This window comes from Ovis aries, chromosome X, assembly GCF_016772045.2.
Source record: "Ovis aries strain OAR_USU_Benz2616 breed Rambouillet chromosome X, ARS-UI_Ramb_v3.0, whole genome shotgun sequence".
In the NCBI taxonomy this organism is placed as follows: Eukaryota; Metazoa; Chordata; class Mammalia; order Artiodactyla; family Bovidae; genus Ovis; species Ovis aries.
In genome coordinates this window covers 55,161,251-55,185,797 of record NC_056080.1, presented here as the reverse complement: position 1 = coordinate 55,185,797, position 24,547 = coordinate 55,161,251, and the positions used below count along the sequence as shown (strand labels likewise).

The 24,547-nt window shown below is 40.4% G+C and overlaps 2 protein-coding genes across 21 annotated transcripts in view; one reads left to right on the top strand and one right to left on the bottom strand.

The window, feature by feature from the left end:
* The window catches only part of AKAP4 (A-kinase anchoring protein 4), a 67,732-nt gene extending 66,396 nt beyond the window's left edge, over nt 1-1,336 (bottom strand). For 6 of the 7 annotated variants that reach the window (XM_060408318.1, XM_060408320.1, XM_060408319.1 and 3 more), the window contains exon 1: nt 971-1,336. The gene's annotated coding sequence lies outside the window, so the exon portion shown is untranslated. Of the gene's footprint in view, nt 1-946 lie in introns of all 7 variants that reach the window. The other variant, XM_060408321.1, reaches the window with a different exon arrangement.
* A 209-nt stretch (nt 1,337-1,545) lies between these two features.
* The window catches only part of CCNB3 (cyclin B3), a 61,147-nt gene continuing 38,145 nt past the window's right edge, over nt 1,546-24,547 (top strand). For 5 of the 14 annotated variants that reach the window (XM_060408317.1, XM_060408316.1, XM_060408312.1 and 2 more), the window contains exons 1-3: nt 1,546-1,635; nt 17,397-17,525; nt 19,782-19,868. In XM_060408317.1, coding sequence (XP_060264300.1) covers nt 17,433-17,525; nt 19,782-19,868 — 180 coding nt within the window. In that variant the 5' untranslated portion in view covers nt 1,546-1,635; nt 17,397-17,432. Of the gene's footprint in view, nt 1,636-2,362; nt 2,809-12,608; nt 12,730-17,396; nt 17,526-19,781; nt 19,869-24,547 lie in introns of those variants that run through there. The other 9 variants (XM_042241671.2, XM_042241670.2, XM_012106701.5 and 6 more) reach the window with 5 other exon arrangements.

Here is a 24,547-nt window from a genome sequence, read left to right as displayed (position 1 = left end):
AAAAACAGATAGTTGGGCCACACACACACACAACACACCAGTTTTAAAGTTAAACAAGCAAAGAAAAACAGATATTTGGGCCACACACACACACACACACACACACACCAGTTTTAAAGTTAAAAAACAAAGAAAAAAACAGATACACACACACAGAGCAGTTTTAAAGTTAAACAAACAGAAAAAGAGATAGTAAAGTCACACACACACAGGCACTCACACATCAGTTTTAAAGTTAAACAAACAAAAAAACAGATAGTTGGGACATACACACACACACATCAGTTTTAAACTTAAACAAACAGAAAAACAGATAGTTGGGCTACACACACACAGACAGACACACACACACACATCAGTTTTAAAGTTAAACAAACAAAACAACAGATAATTGGGCCACACACACACACACACACCAGTTTTAAAGTTAAAAAACAAAGAAAAAAACAGATACACACACACAGAGCAGTTTTAAAGTTAAACAAACAGAAAAAGAGATAGTAAAGTCACACACACACAGGCACTCACACATCAGTTTTAAAGTTAAACAAACAAAAAAACAGATAGTTGGGACATACACACACACACACATCAGTTTTAAACTTAAACAAACAGAAAAACAGATAGTTGGGCCACACACACACAGACAGACACACACACACACATCAGTTTTAAAGTTAAACAAACAAAACAACAGATAATTGGGCCACACACACACACACCAGTTTTAAAGTTAAACAAACAAACAAAGAGATAGTTGGGCCACACACACACACACACACACACACACACACATACAGAGACATCAGTTTTAAAGTTAAACAAACAAAGAAACAGATAGTTGGGCCCCATCCCAGAGTTTCTAATTCTGCAGGTCTGCAATGAGGCCTGAAAATTGCCCCGTACTGCGTTTTGCATGCATTATCTCATTTAATTCTCACACAACCTTCTGAATAGGTACCCTTCATACTTTTTCTCAGGGAATTTCTCTTCTGCATCTTGGATCTGCTGCTGCTGCTGCTAAGTTGCTTCAGTCGTGACTCTGTGCGACCCCATAGAAGGCAGCCCACCAGGCTCCCCCGTCCCTGGGATTCTCCAGGCAAGAACACTGGAGTGGGTTGCCATTTCCTTCTCCAATGCAGGAAAGGGAAAATGAAAGGGAAGTCGCTCAGTTGTGTCTGACTCGTAGCGACCCCATGGACTGCATCCTACCAGGCTCCTCCATCCATAGGATTTTCCAGGCAAGAGTACTGGAGTGGGGTGCCATTGCCTTCTCCGATCTTGGATCTGAGAATAAATAAATGGCCATTTTGGTGGTAGTCTCACACTGGTCACTACCATCATCTTGGACGTGGGTGTCTGTGTGTGCACAGAGATTCGTACGCTTTTTTTTTTTTTAATTCTTCTCAGGTCCAAGATGCAGAAGAGAAATTCCCTGAGAAAAAAGTATGAAGGGTATTCTGATCTTTTGGCCCCATCTGGTGGTTTCAGGTTTGACTGAACCAAATACTGCTCCCCCTGCTGGTGAGAATGGTGCGGTCTGTCAGAAGACCCCGGATGTCGCTCTTCGTGAGGCGGTTTTTTTCTGAAGAGGTTCTGCTGAGGCGGTTGTTCGGAGGCAATTATTCCGAAGTGGTTAGTATCCCCTACTCTCTGCCCTTTTTCTGGGTTCTGTTTGTTTGTTTTGTTTTCTGTTTTCGTTTCTGATTGATGGGGAGCTCCTATTCAATGTAAAGCATTTATTCCAGCCCCCCGGTGACATGTTAAAAGTAAACATATTTTTCTAGCTATTGAGTCTTTTGCCATATATATATATATATAAACATATAAATATATAATTATATCATGTGTCAGACGTGGAGATGTGGCTGAGGGAATTCGGCTGTTAATCGGATTTTTTTCCCCTCTGTCAAACAAAGTTGTCTCGGACATCTGACAAAAATACTTAAAATGTAGTATTAACTGGAGACAGAGTTTTTATCCTTCCCTCCAGATAGTGTCATTAGCAGTGAGTGAGTGTTTTAAACAAAGACCTTGGAGGAGAGGAAGGGGATCTTGGAGCACGAAGCCTCTCCGGTTCCCTCACAGACCCTGTAGGGGGTTCCCTCCTTCCCCAGCACGCACACTTAAGGATCATTAAAATAGGATGAAGACTACCCTAGTATTCTCCTTTGCGCTTGTAGTGTGGCCCCGCGGGGCTATCAGGCTTAGACCTTTTTTTTTTTTTTTTTTTTTTTTAAATTTTTTATTTAAGATGACAGAGGGTAATGAGTTCATATGACCACTAGGGGGCCTCAGCTGCTTGGGAAACGTGTTTATACACAAGCTTGCTTTGCCAAGTGACGTGAAAGTTGCTCAGTCATATCTTTGCGACTCTTTGCGACCCCAGGGACTGAACAGTCCTTGGAATCTCCAGGTCAGAATACTGGAGTGGGTAGCCTTTTCCTTCTCCAGGGGATCTTCCCAACCCAGGGATCGAACCCAGGTCTCCCTCATTGCTGGCGGATTCTTACCAGCTGAGCCACAGGGAAGCCCAAGAATACTGGAGTGGGTAGCCTATCCCTTCTCCAGCGGATCTTCCCAACGAAGGGATCAAACCCAGGTTTCCCTCATTGCAGGTAGATTCTTTACCAACTGAGCTATCAGGGAAGCCCTCAAAGTGAAAGTCGCTCAGTCTTGTCCAACTCTTTGCTACCCCATGGACTGTAGTCCATGGAATTCTCCAGACCAGAATACTGGAGTGGGTAGCCATTTCCTTCTCCAGGGGATCTTCCCAATCCTGGGATCGAACCCAGGTCTCCTGCATTGGTGAGTCTCCCAAATTGGTGAGTCCCTCCCTGCTAGACTCACTCCCCATCCTAAAAACTGTTTGTATATGTTGTATTTATTTATACGTTTCCTTAATGGCCCCATCATAAAGATGTGTATAGGTTCAAGGAAACAGCGAGACAGTCCAACTCCGTAGAGAACCTAACAGGGCCTCACATACTTAGCCATTCAGTAATTACTCTTGGTGATGTCAGTGATTTTGACAGTAGTGATTGTATTACAATAATCACTCAGCATGTGTCCTCTGAAGCCTATTTTAGTTTTATATTCAGCTTGCTTTGGGGCTTATCACACTCTGCCTTGTGTTGTAGTTATTTTATTAGGCGCTTTATCTTTCCAAATACAGAAATGTTTCAGGAGAGTGACTGTGTTTTACTCATTTTCATTTACACTGCAAGAGATAGCACTAGGCTGGTCTATATTAGTGAGTGCTTAAGGATATTTACATAATTGAACATTAGTGTGTACACCTGAAACTAATATAATGTTATATATTAATTCTTTTTCAATAAGGAAAGAAAGACAACCGTTGGTAATGGTTGTTCAAGAATTGCTATGCCCAGAACCAGACAGAAGTGCCTGGCCACTGCCAAAAATCATGGATCATGTTGGTCCAAAATGCCTGGTTTATTTCAATACCTTCCTAACTAGTTCCACTGAGTGTTTCCTTCCACTCTTCAATAAAATATTTTTTTAAAGAACAAATATATTTTTTTAGCTGTTTATAACAGCTTTATTGAAATGTAATTTAGATACCACATACTTCATGTAAGTGTACAACTCATTGATTTTTAGGATACTCATAGAGTTGTGCAGATATCACCATAATAAATTTTAGAACATTTTCATCACCAAAAAAGAAACCTTGTACCCTTTAGCTATCACACCTCAGTTCCCCCAACCCTGTACCGCCTCAGCTTTAGACAGCAACCATTCTAATTTCTGTCTCTATAGACTTGCCTGTTTTGAACATTTAATATGTGGAATCATACAGTATGTGGTCTTTTGTAACTGACTTCCTTCACTTAGCATAACTTTTTTCCAGTAACGAGTTGTGACAACACGTGTGAAATGTTCATGAAGGAGGGAAGCTCATTAGAGACTTGGTATCAAGGATTTTTATTGGGGGCTGGTCATGCAGGCACCCTCTGCCTAGCACATACCAAAACTCCAGAGTCCCAGGAGGAAAGATGGTGTTCATCAGAAACCATGTTGTTTGCATAAACAGTGAAAGTATAGTGAGCTATTCTTGTCAATTAAGGTGGTGGGAACCCTCCCCAAATCCAAGTTCCCAGATCCTAGCCAAGGGCCAAACTTACCAACAGGATTTTCAAATGATAACATTCTCAGGCCTGTTATATTAACTCTTTTCTACACAGATTTTGATAGGGATTGCCTTGATCATTTTGAGGGGAATTGCCATCTTAACAATATTAAGTATACCAACCACTGAACATGGCTTGTCTTTACATTTATTTAAGTCTTTAATTTCTCTCAAAGATGTTTTGTGGTTTTCAGTGTGCAAGTCTTGTAATTCTTTTAATAAATTTATTTTCGACTATTTTATTCTTTTTGACACCATTGTATTCATTTTCAGATTGTTCCTTGCAAGTGTATGGAAATACAGTTGAGTTTTGTGTATTGATCTCGTATCCTACAACCTAGAGCTCATTTGTTAGCTTTAATAGTTTTCTTTTTGTGTGTGTGTGGATTTATTAGCTTGTTAATATGGTGGATTATATGGATTTTAAAAAATTGAAGTATAGTTGATCTACAATATTACATTATATAGATACATAATATAGTGATTCACCATTGTTAAAGGTTATACTCCATTTCTAGTTATTATAAAATATTGACTATATTCCCTTTATTGTACAATATATCCTCATAGCTTGTTGTATTGTTTAGTTGCTAAGTTGTGTCCGATTCTTTTTGACCCCATGGACTTCAGCACACCAGGCCTCTCTGTCCTTCACTATCTCCCAGAGTTTGCCCAAGTTCATGTCCATTGAATTGGTGATGCTATCCAGCCATCTCATCCTCTGCTGCCCTATTCTCCTTTTGCCTTCAATCTTTCCCAGCATCAGGCTCTTTTCCAATGAGTGGGCTCTTTGCATCAGGTGGCTAAAGTATTGGAGCTTCACAGAGGTTAAAGCATCTGCCTGCAATGCAGGAGACCCGGGTTCGATCTCTGGGTTGGGAAGATTCCTCTGGAGAAGGAAATGGCAACCCACTCCAGTATTCTTGCCTGGAGAATCCCATGGACGGAGGAGCCTGGTGGGCTACAGTCCATGTGGTCGCAAAGAGTCGGACACGACTGAGCGACTTCACTTTCACTTTCACTTTCAGCATCAGTCCTTCCAGTGAGTATTCAGGCTTGATTTCCTTTAGGATTGACTGGTTTGATTTCCTGGCTATTCAAGGAACTCTCAAGAGTCTTCTTCAGCACCACAGTTCGAAATCATCAATTTTTCAGCACTCAAGCCTTCTTTATGGTCCAATTCTCACATCCATACATGACTACTGGAAATACCATAGCTTTGACTATATGGACCTTTGTTGGCAAAGTAATGTTTCTGCTTTTTAATGCACTGTCTAGGTTTGTCATAGCTTTCCTTCCAAGGAGCAAGTGCCTTCTCATTTCATGGCTGCAGTCACCGTCCACAGTGTTTTTGGAGCCCAAGAAGAGAAAAATCTGTCACTGCTTCCACTTTTCCCCCTTCTATTTGCCATGAAGTGATGGGACTGGATGCCATGATCTTGGTTTTTTTTTTTTTTAATGTTGAGTTTTAAGCCAGCTTTTTCACTCTCCTTTTTTGCCCTCATCAAGAGGCTCTTTAGTTCCTCTTCACTTTCTGTCATTAGAGTGGTATCATCTGCTTATCTGAGGTTGTTATTTCTCCTGACAATCTTGATTCCAGTTTGTAACTCATCCAGCCTGGCATTTCACATGATCTACTCTTCCTGTAAGTTAAATAAACAGAGTGACAATATACAGCCCTGTCCTACTCCTTTCCCAATTTTGAACCAGTCCGTTGTTCCATATTTGGTTCTAACTGTTGCTTCTTGACCCACATACAAGTTTCTCGGGAGACAGGTAAGATGATCTGGTATTCCCATCTCTTTAAGAATTTTCTACATTTGTTGTGATCCACCCAATCAAAGGCTTTAGTGTAGTCAATGAAGCAGAAGTAGATGTTTTTCTGGAGTTCCCTTGCTTTCTCTATAATCCAACAAATGTTGGCAATTTGATCTCTGATTCCTCTACCTTTTATAAATCCAGCTTGTACATTTGGAATTTCTCAGTTCTTGTACTGCTAAAGCCTAGCTTGAAGAATTTTGAGCATAACCTTACTAGCATGGGAAGTGAGCACAATTGTCCAGTAGTTTGAACATTCTTTAGCACTGCCCTTCTTTGGGATTGGAATGAAAACTGACCTTTTCCAGCCCTGTGGCCACTGCTGGGGTTTCCAAATTTGCTGACATATTGAGTGCAGCACTTTAACAGCATCATCTTTTATAATTTGAAATAGCTTAGCTGGGATTCTATCATCTCCAGTAGCTTTATTGGTAGTGATACTTTCTAAGGCCACTTGACTTCATAGTCTAGGATATCTGGTTGTAGGTGAGTTGACCACATTATTGTGGTTATCTGGCTCATTAAGATATTTTTTATGCAGTTCTTCTGTGCATCCTTACCACCTCCTCTTAATCTCTTCTGCCTCTGTTAGGTCCTTACTGTTTTTGTCCTTTATCTTGCCCATCCTCATATGAAATGTTCCTTTGATATCTCCATTTTTCTTGAAGAGATCCTTATAGCTTATTTCATATATGATAGTTTTGTGACTCAATTCCCTACCCCTATATTGCCCCTCTCCCTTCCCTATCTTCATTGGTAACCACTAGTTTGTTTTCTATATCTCTGAGCCTGCTTCATTTTTGTTATATTTACTGTTTCTTTCTTTTTTTTTTTTTTAGATTTCACATATAAGTGAATCACATACAGTATTTGTCCTTCTCTGTCTGACTTATTTTACTTAACATAATACCCTCCAGGTCCAACTATGTTGCTGCAGATAGCAAAATTTCATTCTTTTTATGGCTGAATAGTATTCCACTGTGTGTGTGTGTGTGTGTGTGTGTGTGTGTATGTGTGTGTGTATCTCACATCATCTTTATCCCTTTCCCTTTTGATAGACACTTAGGTTGCTTCCATACCTTGGCAATTTGTAAATAATGCTCCTATCAACCTCAAGGTACATGTATCTTATCTTTTTGTGTTAGTTTTGTTTTTCAGTTATATACCCAGAAGTGGAATTGCTGGGTCATATGGTAGTTCTGTTTTCAGTTTTTTTTTGAGAACCTTCCATGCTGTTTTGCAGAGTGGCTGTACCAGTTTACATTCCCACCAACAGTGTACTAAGGCTTCCTTTTCTCAACATCCTTACAAACACTTTGTTATGTATTGCCTTTTTGATGATGGCCATTTTGACAGATGTGAGGTGCTATCTCATTGGGGTTTTGATTTACATTTCCTTGATGATTAGCAGTGTTGAGCATCTTTTCATGTACCCATTGCCCATCTGCATTTCCCCTTTGGAAAAATGTCTATTCAGGACTTCTGTCCATTTTAAAATCAGAGTTTTTCGGATGTTGTGTTGTATATAGCGTTTTTTTTTTTTAAGTGCATGTTCTAATTATTCCATTATATATACACAACATATCACAGTCTACTGTAGTTGGCATTTTATCAGTTTGAGAGAGTGTAAAACTTTTCCTTCTTTTATCCTCCTACATCAATATTATTGTTTTAAACATGTCCTCTACGTATATTGAGAACTGCATCAGATAGTGTTATACATTTTGCTGTAACTCTCAGACATAATTGAGAAAGCAGTATCAGAAGGAGGGTCCATTGTATCTACCTGTATTTTTACTCTTTCCACAGTTCTTTCTCCCTTATGTTATTAACACAAGATTCCTTCCATGACTATTTTTTCTACCTTGTAAACTTTCTATTCTTTTAAGAGGAGCATCTGAGAATGACTTCATTTCCCCTTCACTTCTGAAGGATGTTTTCCTTGGATATAGAATTCTCAGTTGCCAACTGACAGCTCCTTCCTCTTAGTACTGGAAAAACATTGCCACCTTCTTCTGGCCTGTGTGGTTTCTATTGTCATTTGACAAAATTTTGCTCTATTAGAAAAGTATCATTTCTTTCTTGCTGCTTTCAAGGTTTTTTTTTTTGTCTTTAGTTTTCAGAAGTTTGATTATGATGTTTTTGTTTGAATTTCTTTGGGTTTATCCTCTTTGCGGTTTACTTACCTCCTTAAATGTAGGTTTATGTCTCTCTCAATTTTGGAAAACTTTCAGCCTTATTTCTTGGAATAAATATTTTTGTAGAAACGATTACCAGAAGTAGAATCTCTGGGTAAAATGGTTCACACTTTTAAAAGTCACTATATATTTTCAAATAACGCTCCTAAAATTGGTAGCAGTTTTTATTTCTGCCGACAATGCAAGTGCCTGTTTACTCACCCCTTTACCAACAGAAGTTATTATTAATCTATTAAAATTTTGCCAATATCCTAAACAAAACAATGCATTGCTGTTTTAATCAACATGTATTTTTAGTGAAACTGAGCATATTTTTATGCTTATTGACCATTTATATTTCTTCTCTAATTGTTCATTTACTTATCAATTTTTTTGGATGGATAGTTCATCTTTTTCTTGTTGATCATGCAGTTCTCTTTGCACATTTTGGAAATTATTCCTTTGTCACGTGTGTTGACAATGTTTTTAGCCAGTTTGTTGTTAGATTTTTTAACCTTGTTTTTGTTTACTTGTTTTGCCAAATACTACTTAATGTTACTGAGACTTTTGCTTAAAAATCTCTAAATTTTGTCCTGTTTAGAAAGGTTTTCTTTATTCAAGATTATAAAAATATTTTTAATATTTTATCTAATATTTCCATGGTTGCATTTTCACAATTAAATGTTGGATCCATGTGAAATATATTTTCATGTTAAAGTGAAGTAGATAAGAGCAGATGTTTCCTACCAGGTTTTAATACAGGAATGTAGTGGGGAGGGGAAAAGAGAGTTCATGACAATTTTGTATGCCTAGGTTGGAGGGAAATACTGGAAAATGGCAGTGTCAAAGAGCTATCTCCTTTTTTCTTAGTATTCTCTCTGAGTGCTGCCCAAAGGAAAGGTTAAGTCAACTGGAGGTTTGAAAGTTGAGATAATTTTTTTTTTAATTTTGGAAAAATTATAATTTTTACTCAATAACTTTTTTGTGAAAAACTGGAAGGAAATAGGAAAAATACATTTCTCATTTTGTGATTTTTTGTGTTGCTATTGTTTTGGTGGATGTACCTTTTCCTCTTTTGACTAAAGAAGATTTATAGTGACTTGTGTTCATACTGTATTTCCTTTATAGTGCATCCCAGTAGGATGCTTGTCCACAGCAATGACCCTTAAAGGAAGATAACCCATTTACTTGGTTAACAAATATTTTGCAGTCATCTGTCCAGGAGACAGGTATGGGGTAGTGCTTTGTCTTTGGTCTCTGGAATCAGACTGTGTGGGTTTAAATCCCAGTCTGATAGCTTACTAGCTGTGTGATCTTGGGCAAGTTACTACAAGCTCCTCTTCTGCAAAATGTGCTGTGTGCTTATTCACTCAGTTGTGTTCGACTCTTTGTGACTCCATGGGCTATAGCCTGCCAGGCTCCTCTGTCCATGGGGATTCTCAAGGCAAGAATACTAGAGTGGGGTTGCCATGCCCTCCTCCAGGGGATCTTCCCAACCCAGGGATGGAACCCAGGTCTCTTGCATTGCAGGTGGATTCTTTATCAGCAGAGCCACCAGGGAAGCTCTTCTGCAAAACAGGAACAGTAACAATTCATTGTATTGTTGTGAGTGTCAAAACAGTGTTACACATACAGTAAGCAGTTGATAAATGTGAACTCTTCTTAATGCTAATCACTGAAGATAGAGCACAATGCCTGTGGTCCTTACAGTTGTGGAGCTTGCATTCTTGAGTGATGAGATAGGTTCAAAAATTAAAAATTGCAATAATTACTCTAAAAGAAATGTAAGGGTTGAGATAAAGTATAAGGGAGTGGGAGAAGAATCCTACTCTAGATAACATGGTCAAGCAAGGCCTCTCTGAAGAGAGGATAGTTAAGCTGAGACTTTAAAGCATGAGAAAAAAAAGTGATTTAAAGAAGAGAGGGAAGAATATTTCTAACAATGGGAACATCATGTGTGAAGATCCCGAGGAGTGTGATTTTCTGTATATTCAAAGTTTGGGAAGAAGATCATTATGGCTGGAATGGAGTAAATGAGAAAGAGAGTGGTATGAAATGAAGTTAGTGAGATAGATAGGACTTGTAGTCCAGGGTAAGGAGTTTGGATTTTAATTCTGTGGGTAACTACAAAAGCAGGAGAGGGACATAATTTTTTTTCTTTTTTTTTAACCTTTTTAATATTTAATTTTTATTTTTACTTTATTTTACTTTACAATACTGTATAGGTTTTGCCATACATTGACATGAATCCAGCACGGGTGTACATGCATTCCCAAACATGAACCCTTCTCCCACCTCCCTCCCCATAACATCTCTCTGGGTCATCACCATGTACCAGCCCCAAGCATGCTGTATCCTGCGTTGGACATAGACTGGCGATTCGATTCTTATATGATAGTATACATGTTACAATGCCATTCTCCCAAATCATCCCACCCTCTCCCTCTCCCTCAGAGTCCAAAAGTCTGTTATATTGTTTTTTGTTTTTTAAAGAGGTTAATCACATCATTGTATTGTATTTGCATTAGAGATTAACCAGATTGGAAAGGGGTAGAACAGCTTGGAGGCTTTTGACAGTGGTCCCACTGAGAGATCATGGTGGTAGTGGAGATGGAGAGAAGTGGATGGATATAAAATATATTTTTGAGGTAGAATCAACAGGACTTGCTGAAGGATTGGATTTGGGAGGTTAAGGTGGTGGAAAAGAATAGAATCAAGGATGATACCCAGGTTTCTGGCTTGATTAACAGGCTTGATATGGTACCAGTTTCTGAAATAGGGCTTCCCTGGTGGCTCAGAGGTTACAGCATCTGCCTGTAATGTGGGAGACCTGGGTTCGATCCCTGGGTCAGGAAGATCCCCTGGAGAAGGAAATGGCAACCCACTCCAGTATTCTTGCCTGGAGAATCCCATGGATGGAGGAGCCTGGTGGCTACAGTCCATGGGGTCGCAAAGAGTTGGACACGACTGAGCGACTTCACTTTCACTTTCTGAAATGGGGAGCATTGGACGAAGGATCAGATTTGGTGAGGTTGTGAATATGTTGAGTTTGAGATATCTATTAGACATCCAAGAGGAGATGTGGAATAATTAGTTGGATTTATGAGTCTGGAGTTCAGGGCCAGCTTTTAGGTGATATTTAAAGTCATGGATTTATATGTGATAACCTAGGGAGATTAAAAAGAGACAAGGGCCTGGGATCATGTGACTATTTTCCCTTTAATGTAAAAGCTATGAGATACTATCAGTAAAAGGAGAATGGACTAATAATAAATGTAAAAATGTAGTTTAGTAGTAGAGTATCTGTATATGCAGGAATTCTTAGATTTTATTCCTGGCATCTCCACTTTTCTCTTTCCTTCCTTAGAACATAGAGCAGGGTGATAAACTCTTCAAGTCTTTTATCAGTTACTCATATATTTTTTTCTAGCTCCTGGGCAAAAGCAGGTGCTCAATAAATGTTGAATGAATTAATTAATGTACTAATGAAATAAACGAGAATATCAATGGTAGTACCTGCTTTGCCACAATGCAGCATTTTTATATTGGGCAGTTAGCAATCATGGGGCTTCACCGGTGCCTCAGAGGTAAAGAATCTGGCTGCAATGCAGGAGCTGCAGGAGACGCGAATTCGATCCCTGGGTCGGAAAGAGGAGGCGGGCATGGCAATCCACTCCAGTATTCTTGCCTGGAGAATCCCACGGACAGAGGAGCCTGGCAAGCTCCATAGGGTCTCAAAGAGTCGGACACGACTGAAGTGACTTAGCATGCATGCAATTAGCAAGCTACAGTTTTCTTGTGTCTGTAAAATGGCAATAATAAAAGTACCTACCTTTTGGGACAATGTTTAAAACAATTTAAAAAGTTATAGCAATCAGCAAGAGTTAGCGCTCAATTAATGTTTTAGCTACTATTAGGTATCTGCACTATGGGTGCTATCCATAAAATAGGGGCAATAATTTCTGCTCTGCTTCCATCACGAGGCCATTTGTGAAGCCAGCAAGAGTTAACGTTTGACTCTATAAAAGCTTATTATTGTTGTTGTTGTTATTATTTGGCCGCCCTGCGGTTTTCGGGATCTTGGTTCCCCCACCAAGGATTGAACTTGGGCTAGGGCAGAGAAAGCAGCGAGTCTTAACCCACTGGATCGCCAGGCAATTCTCCAAAGCTTACTTAATTGCTCACGTAATGCCGCCACTCTCTCCGTCCTCCGGCAGGGTTATTTAAATAAAAACACATCTTTAAAGGGACCCAGTACTCCCTTTGTCAGTCCAGTCCGGTCTAACCAATGGTACTCGAAACCACGCCCCATTGGGAAGTCTATTAGCCTCAGAGTTCGCTTTGAAAATATCCAGCCCGCCCCTCCTTGCTAGGCTGGCGCGACTCAACGGCACGCTGATTGGCCCCTGCTGGCCAATCACCACTGCTCTTCTTCCTGGGCTGTACTTTTCAAAATTCTCGTGGGTAAATTGAGACGGACGCCGGTTGCTGCAACGCGGAGCTCCGGTCATTTCCCTGGCCTCACCTGGCCTAGGAGTGCGTCCGTGATCTTTCCTGTTCTGCCCTCAATCTCGATATGAGGTAGGCGCCTTTGAACTTGTCCTGACTCGAATGTCCGGCTCTGTCGCCCGCGGGTGGGTCCTTGAGGCTCACTCCAGTCCCTGTAATTTTTGCCGGAATGAGTCCTGCCACGAAACTTTTGCTTTCTCCTGTCAGCAGTCTGCGGAGAGAGTCCTGACCAAGGTTGGGCAGGGAGTGTGTTTTAGAGGGTGAGAAGGCAAAACAAACAAAACCCAAACTGGTTCCCGGCTTTTAAATGGAGCTACCGCTGCAACATTCCTGAATCAGAGTACATTTCTGTAGTCTTTTCCCAAGTGAAGCTGTACAGGATCAATTTAACCTACAAAACGTACTTAAGTTAGAGAATGCAACGTGAGGGATATCTTAAACACGTTGAAGGATATGAAGGGGGATGGAAACGTGTCTTTTCTTCCTTGTCTCCAGTCAGTCCGTCAGTTGTGTGCTTAGTCGTGTCCGACTCTTTGCGACCTCATGGACTATAGCCCGCTAGGCTCCTCTATCCGTGTAATTTTACACGCAAGAATACTGGAGTGGGTTGCCATTTCCTCCTCTTGGGGATCTTACCGACCCAGGGATCGAACTCAAGTCTCTTGTGTCTCCTGCGTTGGCAGGCGAGTGCCTCACCACTGCGCCAGCTGGGAAGCACCGTTGTCTCCACTAGCTAGTGATAGAAGAGAGTTGGTGAGACTTAAGATTGTCACCTTCAGTCCCATCCAGCTCGGGCTTTCCATGGCTCTCTGCTGTGGACCTCCTGGAATCCTAGAATGTCAGAAGTTGAAGGGATCCAAGAACAATGCTTCTTAAACTTTAAAGTGCATACAAATCACCAGGGGAAGTTAACTTTCACTTTCAGATTTGGTAAAGCCTAGCTTGGGAAGTGGGAGAAGGCAATGGCACCCCACTCCAGTACTTTTGCCTGGAAAATCCATGGACGGAGGAGCCTGGTAGGCTGCAGTCCATGGAGTCACGAAGAGTCGGACACGACTGAGTGACTTCACTTTCACTTTTCACTTTCATGCATTGGAGAAGGAAATGGCAACCCACTCCAGTGTTCTTGCCTGGAGAATCCCAGGGACGGGGGAGCGTGGTGGGCTGCCGTCTATGGGGTCGCACAGAGTCGGGCACGACTGAAGCGACTTAGCAGCAGCAGCAGCAGCTTGGGGAGTGGGAGAAGGCAATGGCACCCCACTCCAGTAGTCTTGCCTGGAAAATTCCATGGACGGAGGAGCCTGGTAGGCTGCAGTCCATGGAGTCACGAAGAGTCGGACACGACTGAGCGACTTCACTTTCACTTTTCACTTTCCTGCACTGGGGAAGGAAATGGCAGCCCACTCCAGTGTTCTTGACTGGAGAATCCCAGGGACGGGGGAGCCTGGTGGGCTGCTGTCTGTGGGGTCGCACAGAGTCGGACATGACTGAAGCGACTTAGCAGCAGCAACAGCTTGGGGAGTGAGTTTAAATTGCTAACACGCTCCCAGGTGATGCCAATATTGCTGGCCCATTGACGATGATTAAATATCCAGGAGACTCTGGTCTCACTATCTCATTTTCTTAGGTGAAGGAAGGAAGGCTGGAGATGGTAAAGGGACCATCCAGTGTCACTCAGCCAGCTAGGGACAGGATCAGAACTACACTTAAGGCATCCTCCCCAGCCCAGTGCTGCTTACATTGACATCATCCTGCTTTCTCTCCCCAGTGTCTTGCTGTCTGTAATCTGCCTTTGTATATAAAAAGAAGTTGCTACTGTTTCCTGAGACTGTCCTATCTACAGTTTTGGACTCTGAACAATTGGGCTTCTGAACAAGCCAACTTGTCCCTGTGTGGGTTTCAACACCAGCCCTGGGATAGAGCCTTTAACACTCATCAGTGTGTATGTAGTGGAGAAGGAAAGTCTGAAAAGTGGAGAGGGTTCTAATTTTCTTGTCTAAGTAAGGCTGAGGGTTCTGTAGGTAGTAGAAGTTGAGATTGTTCTGCAGAGTGTCCTTTTATGAAAACATGCTTTTGGTGGTGTAATCCCCTCCCCTCTCCTAGTGGCAGGGAAATTAGTTACTTAAGCCAGATTATTGTTCAGGATAATGAAAGTGATAAATGACCATCATCTGAAAACTGATTTTCTCTGAGGTTTAGTCATGCTGTGATGTCATCAGCCAAAAGTTTTCTGGCCTACTGACTCCAGTTCAATTGTTTTCTTTCCAGCTGAAAGATAAATATTTGAGAACCCGAGTCTTTGGTCATCCATAAAGAATTGTATGAGGTGTGAACAATAATAATAGAGTGAGTGGTTTTCATACAGTCCAGTTAAGGCTGGGTTCACTCAATTTAGCTTTATTTCTGCTTGGCTGAGTTTTGAGGGATGAGATGGAAAATGGGTTTGGATTTGGAGGAAGAAAAGGAGAGTACAATGCACCATGTATTCTGAGGACATACCAGGTTAAGCTTTGCACGTGCAAATTTACATTTGAGCCATACGATACCTCTGCAAGTAAGAGGTGGTACATGGCTCTTTTGCAAATAAGGAAACTGAGGCTCAAAGATGCTAAATTGGCTGATTTAGAAGCCCAATTGCTTCTTTAAAAAGAAGTCTGTGGTCGTTCTAACTCAGTACTCCTCATACTACCACTCTGTGGCCTTTCACTTTGTTCTGTGGACTGTTTTGGAATCTTTTCACATACAGTCAGAGAGACTTCATGGTATTTTAGAAAAGAGCCCTGGAAAGAGCTGGGTGATCTATGCTGCTTAATAGTTTGTTCTGTGTAGTAAATAACTTTTAACTCATCTGAGACTATGAAGTGGAAAGAATTGTGCTTGCCCTGCTTACCCTCACAGCTTGGGGAGGATTAACTGACATAATAAATGTGAAGGCACTTATTTGTCCTGACTTTTCCTCGCCAACAGAATGTTTAACATTGTCCATCCAAAGCAAAACCCAAGTTAGCCTTTCTCTTTTCTTCAACCTTTCTCTCAAACTGCAATCTTCTCTGCAGTCTTCACAGCATGGTCCCAGCCTAGCTCTCAGCCTGTTTCTAACTCCTCCCAACACATTATACTTCACACTCTGGGCAACTTGGATGTTTCCAAACCTGCTGTGCTGTACACGTTCAAGCCTCTGCCTGGGCTCTGGCTTTCTTTGCGTGGAAAGCTCACCTGTCTACTTGGGAACCTTTTTATCATATTAAGTCCAGATCAAATATAGTCTCCTCTGTGAAGCCTTCCTCTACCCACTGTCTCCCATAAGATTACTGACTTTGCGTTATGTTTCTAAAGTACTTTGTGTCTGCTGCTGCTAAGTGGCTTCAGTCGTGGCCGACTCTGTGCGACCCCATAGACGGCAGCCCACCAGGCTCCCCTGTCCCTGGGATTCTCCAGGCAAGAACACTGGAGTGGGCTGCCATTTCCTTCTCCAATGCATGAAAGTGAAAAGGGAAAGGGAAGTCGCTCAGTCGTGTCCGACTCTCAGCGACCCCATGGACCACAGCCGCTCCTCCGTCCATGGGATTTTTCCAGGCAAGAGTACTGGAGTGGGGTGCCATTGCCTTCTCTGGATGGCTGTTATTAAATCATTTGTCACATTCATATGTTGCTGGTAGAGCTGTGCCTGTGAATACTTCTAGGATAAGATCCATGATTTATTTGTGTTTGTCTCCATTGCCTGATGTATCTTGTACATAAATTTGTTGCATTGCCTTGAGGGTCTCTCTTATGGAAGCCTGTTCTTTGTCAAATGTCATTGAACTTGGATACTGAATATGGGTGGGTTCAGAAGAGCAGTTGTATCTGAGTGGGAAGGGTCTCTCATATTCAAGAACTGATTCCTCCTAACGTGCTTGTAAGACACGTAAGTGTATCATAACATAAGACACTTAAGTATATCATAAGTTATGATAGTGAGTTCTTAGTTTAGTTTGAGAACTCACAAGCTAAAGTATAGAATGGGGTCAGACATTGAGGTGGGGTGAAGGTAGGACTCTCCTAAGTTCTGTAATGACTGTTAAATTTTATATGTCAAATGAATTTCACCAAGTAAGTTCCTTCTGCTATTATCTTTTTTTTCCCACCAGTATTATCTTTTGATTTGATTTTTTTTTTTACCAGATGTCTGAAACTGGACTGCAGTTTCTTGACTGAATACAGCCTAGAATACCCTCTGGCCTATTCTGCATGTGTGTGTGTGCAGTGCATTCTTTTGCCTTCTCTGTAGCATCATTATTGCTGGGGCCAGGACCCCATACCTTTTAAAGAACATTAACCCTACCAGTGAGCCTCCATACTATATGATTTGTCATGATCTTGATTATTTTCAACTGTTAATTTTCCTCTAGTGTTCCTAGGCCTAAGCTAGGGGCTAGGCCACAGTCCCAGCACCCACAGCGGGTGGCAGGCACTGTGCTTGGCTTTTTACACAGAATATCTCATTTAATTTGAACAGTGCCCTGCAAAGATGCATATACTTAACCTCCATCTTGCAGATGAGATAATTGAAGTCCAGGGAGGTTAAGTCACTTGCCCATGGTTAAGTGTGGTACAACCAAGATTTGATCCCAGATCTGCTAACATTGAAGTCTGTTTTCTCCTAGGGATGTTATAGAGAGACTGGGTTTTCTCAAGGATCTCCAGAGAATCGGTGCTGTTTCTGGTGAATGTTTTAAAGAGTCTTTTTCTGATTGCAGCCCTGCCTTGGATAGATGCTGCTGAATCTGTAAGAAATGCCGGTGCCACTACCACCCCAACACTCCAAACGTGAGACTAGGAAATCTCAGTCCAGCATTGTGCCCAGTGATCATGAACCATCTGAAAAGGTTAGAGCAAGCTGTCCCTCCCAATAGTGTCTCATTTAGCCTCTTTTCTGTGTTGGCTTAGTCCCTATCCTCCCCTCTATATCTTTTGGAATATGTGTGGTTAATCTGAGAAAGTGAGAAGGCATGGCAAACCTTGTAGTTGGAGGAGACCAGCAAATTATAACTTGAGGAGAAAGCATAAACTCTTCTTTCCCATAAGTGCATGGCTAAGATGAAGGGTGTCCTCCACAACTTTCAAAAGCAAACAATACTCAGTTCTCATTAGTGTCCCATTTAAACTCTTATTTTCTCTGAGAGGCTCAAAGCACCTTGCCAGGTGGCTGCTTAGTACATCCTGGGGAGAGTATGATGATTAGGTCAACAAATGTATTATAATGCTTTTTACAGCTATTAAATTTGAAGAATGGGTCCATTTTGAGCCTGTTGTTTTGACCTTGTGAATAGTTTGACATTGACATTCTGAGCTTGTGATGTTCTGTGTTTGCCATCAGTCATATTTTAATCAGAATTTTACTAATATTGATGAATTGTTGCTAAGAAAGTGTTTCCTGGAGCAAACATCATTACGCCGATTTAATTTCCTTGATTGGTTTTCTCTCAGCACAGATAAACACTTTCTAATCATTTTCATTTTTGTCTCACTAAAATGGTTTTCTCGGAGGTTAGGGAAAACAAGTGTATTTTTCCTCTGTAAATTTGGCAAGAAAGATTTGCTATATTGATCAAATTTTTGTTCATATCAAATTTGATGATTAGAGTTCTGCCACTGTACATTTTCTTCTGTGGCAGTTATTTTTCCAAATCCAACTTTCTCAGGGTGTATTTTGCAAATATAAATTTTATAGGATTTAGTTTCACCATTAATTTTATTTGGGGCTGGTTATTTCTGCCAGTAATATTAAGTAGGAGTGGGATAGCAGACCATAGTTAATTTCTTAGCTAATTTGTGAGAAAATAATAATTTATTCTTTGCTAATTATTTCCATTAGGATTGTTTATCATGAACTAGATGAAAGACTAACAGTTTACTCATTTCTTAGCTTAAACAGTAAAAAAACAGAATTCTTCTCAGCTCTTTCAGAATTGCTCCACTGTACTAGAATTGGTCTATTGTAATAAGAATCCAATTCTCTAAGTTTCTAATCACTTACTGTGTTATGTACTAACTGTACATAATGTAAAGAGAGAAACAGAGAAAATAAATGGTCTAACCTCAGTGTTCTGTTTCACATTATAACAACTCTCTGACATAGGTAAGGCAGAGTTCTCAATTCATAAAGGAAATCTGATACATAGGACACTTTCACCAAACAAAAACTGTTAGGGAATAGAGAAACCCTACAGTGTGATTTACCTTAACCTTTAACCCCATAGAGATAGTCTTGCTCATTTGGTAGTGGGATAAGGCATTTCAGATAAATACTAGCTAGAAAGAAAGCTCTCTTTGCTCCAAAATATTCACCCTGCCTCCTTTTCCCCATTCCTCCCTTGTATACACTAAAAGGGATAAATATGAATTACCAAACTCCTTTCTTAAAATACAGAATTTTCCTTATGAGGTTTAAAATCACATTGGACCATGTATTTTTAAAATACTATTTCTGCCCATTTACAGCTTATATAGACTTTTAAAAAACATGTATTCTCTTATTTGATCCTCAAATAAGGTAGGTCATCTTTCCAGTTTTACTGATGAGAAGATTGAGGTTCAGAAATTAAGTGACTTTTCCAAGGTCAATCGCTAGTAAAGGACTGATCCTGGATCAGTATCTAGGTATGTGTGTGATTATCCTTATTGAGAATGTCTTAAATCAACTACTTAACATAAAAGACACTTAAATTTTGTTAAATTATTAAAGTAATTTACCTGGGAACGCCCATATTAAATGAATGACTGGGAGTTGCAAGGTGGTGGTGATGGTCATGATTAATCTTGGCTAGGATAGCCATAGATATGAGAGGAGTAAGAGAGAAAATTAGCTTCACCAAGCTATTTTGCTCATTTTAAGAGTTACAATGAAGGTTGTCCTGTCTCCTCACAGCCTTGTCACCATCATCAATGATTATTACCTCCTTCAGGGACTCTCTAAGCAGCAGTGAGTGCCAAAACTTTCTTTTGTTGTAATTTATTAGGGTTTATTATAGACATTCCCAATTGCTTGGAGATTCAGGCTGTTGAGCTCCAAAGATGACCTGAAGTCCCTGAAAAGACTGTTCACAATTGGATATACTCATTTACCTTTTTTACTTTTTTAGAAAGATGAGAAGTACCAAGCAAAGATATCTCCATCTTCACCTCAGGGACCACTCAAAAAGAGATCAGCTTTTGAAGATCTCACCAATGTGAGTATGCTAGTTCAGTCCTATGGTGTTGCATAAGGTTCAAACAACCTCTTCCTTGAGCGACCTTTCTAGTTTACCAAACCCTGACCCTCTGTAGAATGCTGAGAGCCAATTCCAATTTTATTTGGAATCAGTGACCCAGTTTCAGAAACTGTAGGGGCTTTTCTGCTGGCACATACCATCTGTATTAATTGGTGGAGCTCTCTAAAAGCCTCAGACAGAATGATGATCAGATGTGAAATTGTAGACAGATATGAAAACTATGAAATCTTGCATTTAGGTAAAGTCCAGAGATGGCTCGACTGGCTGCCTCGGCCTTGGAGGCAAGTGTCAATACTATGATGGGTTCATTGTAGTCTAGGGCAGTGTTTATCAGTTCAGGCACTATGGGCCTTTTTGAATAGGACAGCTTTTCTACTGTGTAGGACTGAATGACTGGGAGTTGCACCACCTTGCAACTCTCAGTCATTCAACCAGCATTCCTGGCCCCTGGCATTAAGTTCCAGCAGCATCCCAGTCATAGTGACAATCAAAACTGACCTCTGATGTACGGAACCATTGATGACCACAGTTCCATAATTTGGTTTTCGACCAAGGATATCTAGGGACTCAATTGTGACTAGAATTCTTGAGTTTACTTCCAAGTTACCTCCCTTCTGGTATTATTAAGGTACTAGCAAAAAATCAAATTTAATAGTTAGAATGTTACTAATTGAATATAGATAACCTTTGGCCTTAGAAATCAGTAATAACTGATACCTCCTGAGTGTTTACCACATCCCAGGGATGGCAGAGCCTGGTGGGCTGCTGTCTACGGGGTCACACAGAGTCGGACACGACTGAAGCGACTTAGCAGCAGCAGCAGGCACTATCCACCCACTTAATACTCATAAAATCCTGTGAGGCAGACATTAAAACTATAACCCCTTTACAGATGAAGACATGGCTAGTGTTGGTTTTGAAGTCCGTTTCATCTAGGATACAGAGAACCCTAGTGAGGTCTGTCCTGCCCTCTATAATAGAGTGTTATTTTATGGCTACCAGAATTTTTACATTTACTAGGTAATATTTTACTGCCTTGGGCAGGGTTGGATAAGCATTGGCAAAGTTCTCTCCTTTATATCTCTGCTCTTTAGATGCCATGTGACCACTTTTGTGTTAAACCAGTCTTTTCCCCACGCAGATTACAACATGTGTAATTGTGTTACAGCTTCCTGCATAATCAGATTTACTATATACTGGTTGAAAGAGCTGCCTCCCACACAGACCTGTAAAGTTAGATTCATTTCCTGACTTATTTTACCATGGCTCTTGAAACTTTGTTGAGATAAGGTAGCCACGTAAGTCAGGAGCACATGCAGCGTATCTTAGCGTAGCTTCCCTTGGCCTCCAGAGTCCCTGATGGCAGTGCAAAGAAAAGTTCTAACAGCATATGAGAAGCTTTCCTGTTGTGTCTCAGTACTTTTTTATTTGTGAAATTTATGTCATCATCGATAAAGAACAAGCAAATTAATAGGAAATACATGCTAGGACTCTCCTGGTTCTCCAACTGAATTCACCATCTGTTAGGTCACATACTCCTCCAGGGTAGGGAAAGCAAGACACCCCTGGGAAGTATCTCTGCCTCTAGCTTTTCAGAAGCTCAGAAAGCCCATTTGCCCTTTTGCCTTCAAGTTCTGCTCATTTTGAATTGTCTTTGGTGCTTTCCAGAGAAAGTTCCGTCATTACAATATACCTAAGTCATTCGAGGATTGAACATTTCTGCAGATGTCTGAGCTCATCTCTTTAAGGGTTGAGGATTCCTTTCTCTCTGAATTTTGGGGATTCCCTTTATGATGATTTGCTTCTTCCTGTCAGTATTACTGTGTCTTCATGTCCCCATATCTGTCTTCTCCTCAGCATTCACCACAGTGAGGTTCTGGCTGGCCAAAGGAGCTGATCTGTTTTAGTTATTTAGTCTGCTGTGAGTTTTCTTTTTTCCCTTTCCTTTATCCTTCCAGCATGGGAAGGACTTTCGATTTGTTAGAGCTGATCCTGAGCCATTTGGATGCAGAGATAAGGTCTATTTCCTAAATTATGTTTTGTCAGTAGGATTTTCATCTTTATTTTCCTATTTCTTGGTGAAAAAATTATGGGGAAATACTGGTAAAGGACCCCTTGAGCTTAGATCTGAAAATATTAGTGCTTTGAACCTTCACATATGGCAAGTAGAAAGTTTCACTCTGGGAATTAGAGTCTCCACCTCTCTCGTGCCAAGAATGCACATCTTTTCTAATTGTGGATCTCGGCTGGACACAGAAGGAGTTGGTAACTCTTTAGGTGAAATTCAAATACAAACTGTGCCAAACTCTTTGGAGAGCAGAAGTGGACAACAACCCGAGGGCCTAAGAAGGAATTCTCTGCTGGATTGTAGTAGCTTATTATGATATGATGATACAAAGGCATAATTTTTTTATATTTCATTTGGAAATAATTTCATTTATAATAAGTTGCAAAAAGAATAATACAAAGAACACAATATACCTTTTACTTAGGTTCACCTATTATTAACATTTTATCCCATCTTCTTACATACATCATGGCCCTTTATCCCTAAGTACTTCAGTGTATATTACCCCAGAGAAGTAGTCTTATATAACCATAGTGCAGTCAACTTCATAAATTTACACTGATGTAATGTTTTTATGTAATTTATTGCCCATATTCCCATTCTTCCCATTGACTTTGTAAAGTCAACGTTATAAGCATTTTTCCCCCTCCAGGGAAGGATCCAGTCTAGGGTTGTTTACTTGTCATGTTTCTAGCTTCTTTTAATCTGGAATGCTTCCATAGCTTCTCTTTGTTTTTTATGACATTTTTGAAGAATAAAGTCCCACTCAATCCCCCTTTTAAAAATAGAACATTCCTCATTTTATGCTTTTCTAATATGTCCATGGGATTAGATTGGTGTTATACATACTTGACTGGAGTACTGTATGGGTCATGGTCTGTCCTTAGGGTATCACAGCTGGAGGCATACAATATCCATCATTGGTGAGGTTAATTTTGATCACCCAGTCAAGATGTTGTCTGGTTTCTCTGCTGCATAATGACTGTTTTTTTTCCCTCTTGCAACTAACAGTCTGTGGGACACACTCTTAGGAGCCTGCAAATAACTGCTCTTCATCAACATGCCCCCTAGATTTAGTATCCATTGATGATTTTTGCCTAACCCAGTCTTTATGGTGATTTTTCCAGCTGTAGTTCTTGCTCCCCATTTACCAATCTGCCTTTGGCATTCTATAAGCAGAGCCTTCCCTTCTTCCCTATTTATTATTAATATAGACTTATGAATTTTTATTTTTCAGTGGTTTGTTGTTCATTATTATGTTATTTTGGTGTTCAAATTGGCCACTAGGGTCCCCTTGAATCTAATTACTGTGTCTTTGTGACATACTCTCATCATTTTTTTTTGAGCATTTTCGTTCCAGCATAACAGGATGTCTCAGACTCATCATGTGCCTATTTTTATCTCAGACAGGGAGTCAACTGTTTTTCCAAAGAATTCCTGCTCATTTGAGTGGGGAATAGTAGTAGAGACTAAGATCTCAGTGCTAGGTGTACTACTGGGGTATCTGCTTTTTCTGCCCTTTCTGCAGAGAGTTAGGAAATATCTGGATGTAATATATATATTTGTTGTTCTTTTAGTCACTAATTCGTGTCCAACTCTTTGTGACCCCATGGACTGTAGCCTTCCATGGCTTCTCTGTCCATGGGATTCTCTAGGCAAGAAAACTGGAGTGGGTTGCCATTTCCTTCTCCAAGGGATCTTCCTGACCCAGGCATGAAGCTGGGACTCCTGCATTGGCAGGCAGATTCTTTACTGCTGAGCCACCAGGGGAGCCCACATATACATTATACATACACACATATCTGTACTTACAGATATACACACACACACATATATCTATATATACAAGTAACACATACTCCTATATATATATATACATATACCTGTGTAAGAAATTATGAGTCTATACAGCTCCCATTCCAATGCACAAGATTCTTTCTTATATTCCTCAGTCCATATTTGTATGTTCCTTCTTTACAGTGAGAACCATGGTTCCTAAGATCATCAACATATTTACCCAATACTGTAATACATCTAAAAGTTTCAGAATTACTTCTTCCACACTACCATAATAAACTCACCTATTAAAAAGAGTTCCAGATTTATTTGTGATATTCCCTACCACCCCACAAACCCATCCTGATTGAGGAAGTATATATTGAGGGTATATAGTCTGTGTTTACTTGGATTAGCTGTTTCTTGTATTTTCTTCTGTTTTCTTTCTTTTGTCCTTCAGTGTGGTTATGGTATTTATTTGGAATATAATTAGATTCAATTTGTTTTATTTTAAAGGCATAATCTTTAAAATGATTTTTTTATTGATGTTATTCACAGTCCCATGATTTCTTCTGCTGTTTAATAGAATTAGTCATGATTAGAGTCTTTGGTGGAGCTCCCCAGAGCCCCATGTTAAATAAATATCCCCTCAGTGGGATGGGATAGATGTATCACAGATAGTGATGTGTTAGAGGTCTGCCCTGAAACGCTAGTTGATCTTGGCATTCTCAGGCAGCAAAGCCAGTTGTATGGTCTTTTTCCCCCTCTGAACGTCTTATGGGGTCAAAATGGA